The 9,632-nt window shown below is 48.9% G+C and overlaps 1 protein-coding gene across 1 annotated transcript in view; it reads left to right on the plus strand.

The window, feature by feature from the left end:
- Positions 1 to 5,188, plus strand: part of LOC126929487 (chymotrypsin-like elastase family member 2A) — a 60,773-nt gene extending 55,585 nt beyond the window's left edge. The window contains exon 8 of the mRNA XM_050745922.1: positions 5,088 to 5,188. Coding sequence (XP_050601879.1) covers positions 5,088 to 5,105 — 18 coding nt within the window. The 3' untranslated portion in view covers positions 5,106 to 5,188. The remainder of the gene's footprint in view (positions 1 to 5,087) is intronic.
- The last annotated feature ends 4,444 nt before the right edge of the window (positions 5,189 to 9,632 follow it).

Here is a 9,632-nt window from a genome sequence, read left to right on the forward strand (position 1 = left end):
TTAGCAGTGAAGTGGGCATGGAATAGGAAGGAGTTTCACATGCCCTTCAGATCACACTATGCCCTACACACTCTGCCCACACAGACCACCCCACCCGCGGGAAGACAGAGCCAGTGGGGAAGAGCCTGAACTCTGGGATGTGGCCTCAGCTCCTTCACAAACTGCCTGTGCAACCTTGGGCAAGTCCCAACCTCTCAACACTCCAGTTTCTCCTCTTCAGTGGCCTGGGGACACTGTGAATATTTACCTCGTAGGATTTTGTGAGGATTAATGAGATAAGGCATAGAACATGCTTAGCTCAGTTCTGGCCACACAGGAAAAATAGGTGTTGGGTTTTGTTGGAATTATGGTACCATCTTGGGCTTTGACCACAAGGGCTGCCTTCAGAGGACAGTGACCTACAGCAGAACAATAGAAATGCATTGAGAACAATGGTTCCAATGGGCAGCCCCTTCCTCTGCCTTTACCCTTCTATAACTCTGGCCTTCCTCAGGGAGACTCCGGCGGGCCGCTGAACTGTCAGGCAGCTGACGGCCGGTGGGAGGTGCATGGCATCGTCAGCTTTGGGTCTAGCCTCGGCTGCAACTACTACCACAAGCCGTATGTCTTCACACGGGTCTCCAAATACATCGACTGGATCAATTCGGTAAGAACCGGACCAGCCTAAGCCCCAGGGCACTGCCCTGCCCACCTGGCCTTGGGAGTGCCATGCCCACCTGTTGACTGAGAACCCCCTCCTTCCTCTTGAGAGCTAGATGGGAACCCCTTGGAGGAGGCTGCAGACTTTGGCAACTGCTGGACCCCCATGGGTCCCCAAAATTTCTGTGTGGGTAAAGCTGAGTGAAAAGGAACATAGAGGCTGGCCTTGTCCAAAGAGGTTGGACACTTGTCAGGCATATTAAGAGTGAGTTTCACCGGACGCGGTGGCTCATGCCTGTAATCCCAGCTTTTTGGGAGGCCGAGTGGGCAGATTGCGAAGTCAGAAGTTCAAGACCAGCCTGACCAACACGGCAAAACCCCATCTCTACTAAAAAAAATACAAAAAATTAGCCAGGTGTGGTAGTGCACTCCTGTAAACCTACCTACTCAGGAGGCTGAGGAAGGAGACTCCCTTGAACCTGGGAGATGGAGGTTGCAGTGAGCCGAGATTGCACCATTGCACTCCAAACTGGACAAGAAGAGTGAAACTCCAAGTAAAAAAAAAAAAGGGTGAGTTCCATAGAAATGGTGATTTTATTTTTGTGTATCTGTGTGTGGCCCAGACTCCACCATCCAGTGCTGTAAACGGGTATATTTATCTGCAAAGCCCAAAACCTGATTCTTTGAGACCCCCATAGCATTAATTATTGGAAATTGGTCCCCCTCAGGGGTCTTCCAGCTATTCTGCAGGGTGACCAACCATCCCGGTTTGTGCAGGACTGAGAGGTTTTCCAGGATGCAGGACTTCCTGTTTTACTCTGGGACCATCCCAGGCAAATAAAGCCGAGTTGGTACCCCTGTCTTATCAATGTAAACTCAGAGCTGTCTCCTTTCAGCTTCCACAATAACTCAATTTGTTTTTTACAATGAACACACATTTGTTTATAACAATAAGCATTAACCTTATGTATTAAAAATAATAGGCAACATGCCATGGCTCATGCCTGTAATTGCAGCACTTTGGGAGGCCATGGAGGGAGGATTGCTTGAGCCCAGGAGTTCAAGACCAGCCTGGGCAACATAGCGAGACTCTGTCTTTACAAAAAAAAAATTTTTAATGACTCAGGCATGGTGGTGTGTGCCTGTAGTCTCAGCTACTTGGGAGGCTTGGGTGAAAGGGTCACTTGGGCCCGTGAGGCCAACGCTATATTGAGCCAAGATCGCACCAATGCACTTAAGCCTGGGCAACATAGCAAGACCCTGTCTCCAAAAATAATGATAATAATAACCGGCATCAATATTAAGGAGCAGCCATGGATATACGCAGCAGTAGGTGAAAGCAGCCAGAACAGGAAACCCCGTCACAAGAAAGGGGTGCCTGGTGGCTCACACCTGTAATCCCAGCAGTTTGAGAGGCGAAGATGGGTGGATCACCAGAGGTCACGAGTTCGAGACCAGCCTGGCCAACATGAGGAAACCCCATCTCTACTAAAAATATAAAACTAAGCTGGGTGTGGTGATATGTGCTTGTAATCCCAGCTACTCAGGAGGCTGAGGCAGGGGAATCACTTGAACCTGGGAGGTGGAGGTTGCAGTAACATAAGTTTCTGCCACTGCACTCCAGCCTGGGCAACAGAGCGAGACACCATCCCAAAAAAAGAAAAACCACAAAAAAAGAAAAGGGTGCCGGGAGAGGGCAGAGGAGCCACCATGCCTATTATTGAATGCTGGGAGGGAAGAGTCGGACACGCTGTGCTGATGAAGGACCAGCTCAGTTTGCTCTTCTGTAAAATGGGACTTGAACTAGACAAGGACTCCTCCACTATTTACATGCAAGAGCAAATTGTAGTTATGGTATTTGTGGCCGAGCCCCCAAAGAAGAGAAAGCTGGCATCTGACTTCACTAATTTTAATTTGCAGAGAAGTGTTCATTAAACTGACACTTATAAAAGCAAATATGAAGCTGCAGCCATGAGCACGTGGTCACAGGAGGAAACTAAGCTGTCAAAATAAGCAGGTGGCTGCTTCCAAGTGTTCCCACTGATTCTTGCCAGCTCCTTGTTCATTTGTCTGTCTGCTGGCATCTTTTTGCCAACAAGTGGTCACAGGCAGACATTCCAAAAACGTTTGTTGGAGAAAAATGGAAAATCAAAAAGACAGTAGCCATTAATCATTAATTGGTGCTTTTTTATATATAAATTTGGAAAAACCCATCTGAGTCCACCTTTGGAGGCGCCACCCACACGTCAGAGGATCCAGGCCTGAGACTGACTGGATGAAAGGCTGCTTAGGGGCCTTTCCCAGCCAAATCCTAAGATCCTTTTCCAGCCCCAGCTGCTGTGGGAGTCACTGTGCAGCTGGTCCTGGCAGCACCTTGGGAACCTGAAGCAGGGGCAGGGGCAGTTGTCCCAATTTTTTTTCCCAGCGTCAGCTGTTCCCAGCCATAGACACAGGCACAACAGAGCAGGCCAGATCCCAAAGCATGGCCAGATGGCAGCAGGCATCCACGGGGCATCACATGTCGTGAGGCAGCTGGGCAGAGGCCCTGTGTTCGTAGGAGAGCAGTCGGGGCAGGCACAGATGCCCAGTAACGGGTTTCAGAAGGGGGAGAGCCAAGCAATCAGCTGTCCTTGGGTAGGGGCTGCCCCTGGCAGCGGCAGAGGGGCTCATGACAACTTGCAGTGGCCCCAACCCAGGAATACACCATGTGCAGCCTGGATTCACGAACCACTAGAGCCCTGGGGGTGCCTGAGAGCCCCTGCCTGGATAAACCCAGACAGGTGACAAGCCAAGGTCAGGAAGTACAAGCAAAAGAGCAGAGAAGCAGAGGAGACAAGTGGCCCGGGGCATTCATCCTTTCAGCAAATGTCCATTGAATGACAGTCACATGTGAAACTTCAGCAATACTTAGCTTTTATTCTTTTTCCAGAAGGTAATACATACTCTGCATAAAAATATTAACACAATATAAGAGTGTATCAAGTAAAATGTATCAAGATGTCCCCCCTCATTTTACATCTCCAATTCCACTCTCCAGAGGTAATCGTTGTTTTTCTTTTTCTTTTTGTTTTCAAACGGAGTCTTGCTCTGTTGCCCAGGTTAGAGTACGGTGGCTTAACAGCTCACTGCAACCTCCGCCTCCCAGGTTCAAGCAATTCTCCTGCCTCAGCCTCCTAACTAGCTGAGATTACAGGCATGCACCAACATGCCCCGCTAATTTTTGTATTTTTAGGAGAGATGGGGTTTCACCATGTTGGCCAGGCTGGTCTCGAACTCCTGAGCTCAGGTGATCTGCCCACCTTGGCCTCCCAATGTGCTGGGATTACAAGCATGAGGCACCGCGCCCCGCCAATCATTGTTAAAAGCTTGGTGTGTGGTCTTCTCAACTTTATGTGCATATGTCTCTATATATATAAAGAGAGACACTGTCTTCTGAGCAAAGATAGGATCTGAGTCTTCATACTGTTCTGCAGCTGTTTTTCACTTAACACCTTATCACATTTTATATGTCACTACGTACATGTCATTCTTTTGAACAGCTAAATACTATTCCATAGTTTGAGTATAATGAATGAAGCTTTCATGTTTCCTATTTTTCACTCCTACATTGTGCAATGAACATCCTTGAACATAATTCCTGCACACTGGTCTGAGAATTTGTGCTGTAGCAGCTGGATCTCCTGCCGTTTACAGCACTAGATCATGAAGTTGGCATATCAAAATGTTTAACAGGCCGCGTGCGGTGGTTCACGCCTGTCATCCAAGGACTTTGGGAAGCTGAGGCGGGTAGATCACTTCAGGTCAGCAGTTCGAGACCAGCCTGGCCAACATGGTGAACCTTGTCTCTACTAAAAACACAAAAATTAGCCGGGCGTGGTGGTGCATGACTATAATCTCAGCTACCTGGGAGTCTGATGCACGAGAATCACTTGAACCTGCGTGGCGGAGGTTGCAGTGAGCCCGGATTGCCCCATTGCACTCCAGCCTGGGCAACACAGTGAGACTGTCTCAAAAAAAAAAAAAAAAAAAAAAAAAAAACCATTTAACAGACACTGATCAACAGCCTCTGGAAACAGTTATAGCACCAACCACATTGCATAACTGCCTTGCAAACAGCAGTTTTGATTTGAGAAACAAATGAAATCTAAAAATATGCCATCCACACATTTGGAATACAAGTTTTAGGGGTTCAAAGGCCTCCTACCCTGAAGCCCACACAGGACTCCTGGTAAGACCCCCTTTACAGGAAGACCCTAACAGGTCAATGAAAAGCTGTGATTGCATCTTTGTTTTCAAAACGTCATCAGAACTCCTCAGGCAGCAGCTACTGCAGTGTGGGCTGCCTGTGACTCACTTGATGAGCTTAGCACAGGAGGACGGAGACAGGAAACTGCCACGCACAGCTCTGCGGTTAGGTGAACCTGACGATTTTCTTGTGTGTCCTACAGGTGATTGCAAATAACTAACCAAAAGAAGTCCCCGGGACGGTTTCAGACTTGGAAAGGTCCCAGAAGGAAATTAATATTATAATAAAATGACAACTATGCAAATCACATCTTGATGAGAGATTTATTAGCAATCTATCCTAACATCCAGGGCCCTAAAAACCATGAGTAGGCTGGGCACAGTGGCACAGCCCTGTAATCCCAGCACTTAGCACCTTGGGAGGCCAAGGCAGGCACATCGTTCCAGTCCAGGAATTCAAGACCAGCCTGAGTAACACGGCATAACCCTGTCTCTACTAAAATACAAAAAGTAAATGGGCGAGGTGATACGCACCTGTAGTCTCAACCACTCAGGAGGCTGAGGTGGGAGGATCGCTTGAGCCAGGAGGTAGAGACTGCAGTGAGCCAAGATCTCATCATCGCATTCTAGCCTGGGCAACAGTGAGACCTTGTCTCAAAAAAAAAAGGAAAAGAATTTTGCATCTGCGTCTCCCTGCCCGACTGAGACCTCAAGGACCCAGCCCACTTTACAACCTGACACATGACATTATTGTCAAAAGACATATAAATGGAGCACTAAGCTCCAGGGAGGGAAGTGGGCTGTAGCGGCTTCCTGCACTCTGCCTCCTCTGCCTCCCTTTCCTCCACTGACAGCACAGAGGCCTGGATTTCTGTGCAGGCGCTGCCCCACCGGATCCAGAGGTTCTGGGTGAAACCTCATGGCCAGGACCAAGGCTGGAGCCCGTGCTCCAGGCCTGGCCAATCAACACATTGCATCCCCTTCCCCCACCACAATGATTGGCTCAGGGATGGGCATATGACCTGAGGCAGGTCCAATCAGAGAGGTTGCACGACTTGTTCCTCGTTCTGTTTGTAGCTAGGCACCCCAGGCCAGAAAGCCTGTGGGATTGACCCAAGGTCACACAGCAAATTCACAGCAGGTGTTTGTTCAGTGTTCTCATACAGGACAACCTTTATTTTTGTATTAAAACAAACAAAGATACAGAACAGAATGCCAAACACATGACCCTTTAAGATAAAATATGGGACTTAAGAAATAGTTTCTTGCTGTAGTGACTGATACAGACCATAAATGAGTCCAAACTGTTACAGGGAGTACGGGATGGAGTTGGGACTGGAACCCACGTCTTCTGACATCCAGTCCCACAGGATTCTGCCTCCCCACCCCCACCCAATCTTCCTCACCTTTGCACAATCCTAGGAAGATTACAGAATTCTTTCCCACCCATTTTCTTACCCATGCAACTATCTGCAATGCAGGTCTGGATGGTTATCTAGGAAACTAAGGCCCAGAAGATAAGTGGCTTATCCAGACCACCACACTCAAAACTGATGGATCAAAGACTTGAACTCGGCTGGGCACGGTGGCTCACGACTGTAATCCCAGCACTTTTGGAAGCCGAGGCTGGCGAACACGAGGTCAGGAGTTCAAGACCAGCCTGCCCAATATGGTGATGGATCAAAGACTTGAACTCAACCAGGCACGGTGGCTAACGCCTGTAATCCCAGCACTTTGGGAGGCTGAGGCGGGTGAACTCAAGGTCAGGAGTTCAAGACCAGCCTGGCTAATATGGTGAAACCCCATCGCTAATAAAATACACAGATAAGCTGTGTGTGGTGGCCAGCGCCTGCAGTCCCAGCTACTCGGGAGGCTGAGGCAGAAGAATCGCTTGAACCTGGGAGGCACAAGTTGCAGGTAAGCCGAGATTGCACCACTACACTCCAGCCTACGTGACAGAGCAAGACTCCATCTCAAGAAAAAAAAAAAAAACACTTGAACTCAAATCTCTCTTTTTTTTTTTTTTTTTTTTGAAACGGAGTTTCGCTCTATCGCCCAGGCTGGAGTGCAGTGGCCCGATCTCGGCTCACTACAAGCTCCACCGCCTGGGTTCATGTAATTCTCCTGCCTCAGCTTCTCAAGTAGCTGGGACTACAGGCGCCCGCCACCATGCCTAGCTAATTTTTTTGTATTTTTAGTAGAGACGAGGTTTCACCGTGTTAGCCAGGATGGTCTCATTCTGCTGACCTCGTGATCTGTCCGCCTCGGCCTCCCAAAGTGCTGGGATTACAGGCTTGAGCCACTGCGCCTGGCCTTGAACTCAAGTCTTAACAGTTGAAATCTGCCCAGGCAGGATGACTCAGGCCTGTAATCCTAACACTTTGGGAGGCCGAGGCAGGCAGATCACCTGAGATCAGGAGTTCAAAACAAGCCTGGTCAACATGGCAAAACGGCATCTCTATTAAAAATACAAAAATTAGCCGTTCATGGTGGCATGCAGCTGTCATCCAAGCTACTCGGGAGGCTGATGCATGAGAATCGCTTGAACCTGGGAGTTGGATATTACAGTGAGCACAGATCATGCCACTGGTTGACAGAGAGAGACTCCATCTCACCAAAAAAAAAAAAAAAACGGAGTTGAAGTTCACTTTCCTTTCTGCTTTTTTGACTGGGGCAAAAATTAGAGTTTGTGGTCACAGAGCGGAGCTTTCTCATCAGCAGTGGGCCTGCCTGGCTTTCTGCTCTCCCAAAAGGTGAGGAGAGTGAAGGTCTAAGGAAGAACAAGAGAGTCCACCAGGAAACCTTGCTCACTCCACGCCTCCCCCAACTCAAGTTGAACTTCTAGGAGGTGAGGCAGGATGCTCACCTCCGGCCACCACGCCCAGCTTATGTGTGTATTTTATTAGAGCCGGGGTTTCACCATATTGGCCAGGCTGGTCTTGAACTCCTGACCTCGTGTTCTCCCGCGTCGGCCTCCCAAAGTGCTGGGCTTTGGAATCAGACCAACCTAGTTCCAGTTCCCATTCTGCCGCTTAGAAGCTGTAGGATCTTGGACAAGTCACTTTACCTCTCTGAAGCTCAGCTTCCTCCTGTGAAATAAGAGAGGCTCTTGCAGGATTTTTTGTGGCTTAGATTCAATGAGGAATGTGAGTGCATCTAACATCTATGTGTTGCTGGGTGTCTGCATGCCTTTGTTTGTTTGTTCCCTTTTGAAGAAGTTTCTAACTTGACCCCATTTGGAAGATGACGTTATTGGAGAAGTGCACTCTGCTGTTCTCTTGGAAGAGGACAATAAAATGCATCTGCCACCCAGGCTGTGGTAGATCGATTGCAGCTTACTGCAGCCATTGCCACCCAGGCTCAAGTGACCCTCTGCCTCAGCTTAGCCTCCAGAGTAGCTGGAGCCACATATGTGTGCCACCGCGCCTGGCTAACTTTCTAAAAAAAAATTTTGTAGTGACAGGTGGTCTCACTATGTTGTCCAGGCTGGGCTGTTTTGTTTTGTTTTGTTTTGTATTGTTTTTTTCTCGAGATGGAGTTTTGCTCTGTTGCCGAGACTAGAGTGCAGTGGTGTGATCTCAGCTCACTGCAACCTCTACCTCCAAGGTTCAAGAGATTCTCCTGCCTCAGCCTCCTGAATAGCTGGGAATACAGGCATGCAGGACCACACCGGACTAATTTTTGTATTTTTAGTAGAGACAGGGTTTCACCATGTTGGCCAGGCTGGTCTTGAACTCCTGGCTTCAGGTGGTCTGCCCGCATCTGCGTCCCAAAGTTCTGGGATTATAGGAGTGAACCACTGTGCCTGGCCATAAAGTGCATCTTGATCCACCCGATGAAGCCCGCCTCTGCCAGTGTTCTGCTTCCCCCCATCATTAGGGCAGCCAGATCCTAACTGTGCATGTCGGCCTCGCCTTCTGCTACGTGTGCACCTTCCCCACATTACACAAATCATTACCATGATGTTGTGAAACACGCTGGGCACAGGTTTCTCTCCCTGTTTCACAGATGGGTCTAGAGACTTACATGACCCAGCCAAGGTCACACTGCAAGCCCTGACATGGCCTAGAACAGGCTTTCTCAGCCTCAGCACCATTGACATCCAGGGCAGGGCACGTCCTATTGCCCAGTGCATTGTTGAATGTTTAGCAGCATCTCTGCTGTCTGACCGCTGGATGCCAATCACATCAACCCCAGCCATGACACCCAACAATGTCCCCAGATGTTGTCAAACGTCTCCTGGTGGCTGAACCAGCCCCACTGAGAAATACTGCCTTAGAACACTGTGAGTTCAGCATGCCGCCTTCATCTTTACATTGAAAACACAACTCCTGGCCAGGCACGGTGGCTCAGCCTGGAATCCCAGCACTTTGGGAGGCTGAGGCGAGCAGATCACTTGAGGCCAGGAGTAGGAGACCAGCCTGGCCAACATGATGAGACCCCTGTCTCTACCAAAAATACAAAAATTAGCCAGGAATGGTGGCACACACCTGCAATCCCAGCTGCTAGGGAGACTGAGGCAGGGGAATTGCTTGAACCCAGGAGGCAGAGGTTGCAGTGAGCTGAGATCACACCACTGCACTCCAGCCTGAGTGACAGAGCATGACTCCATCTCAGAAAGGAAAAAAAAAAAAAAAAAAAGAAGAAACACACAACTCCTCTCCTCAGTCTTACACAGGGAGGAAAAAAAAAAAATAGAAAACACAACTCCACGGACCAACAATTAGTATTTTTCTTCCTTCCCTAAC

The sequence above is a fragment of the Macaca thibetana genome, chromosome 1 (assembly GCF_024542745.1).
Source record: "Macaca thibetana thibetana isolate TM-01 chromosome 1, ASM2454274v1, whole genome shotgun sequence".
Taxonomy (NCBI): domain Eukaryota; kingdom Metazoa; phylum Chordata; class Mammalia; order Primates; family Cercopithecidae; genus Macaca; species Macaca thibetana.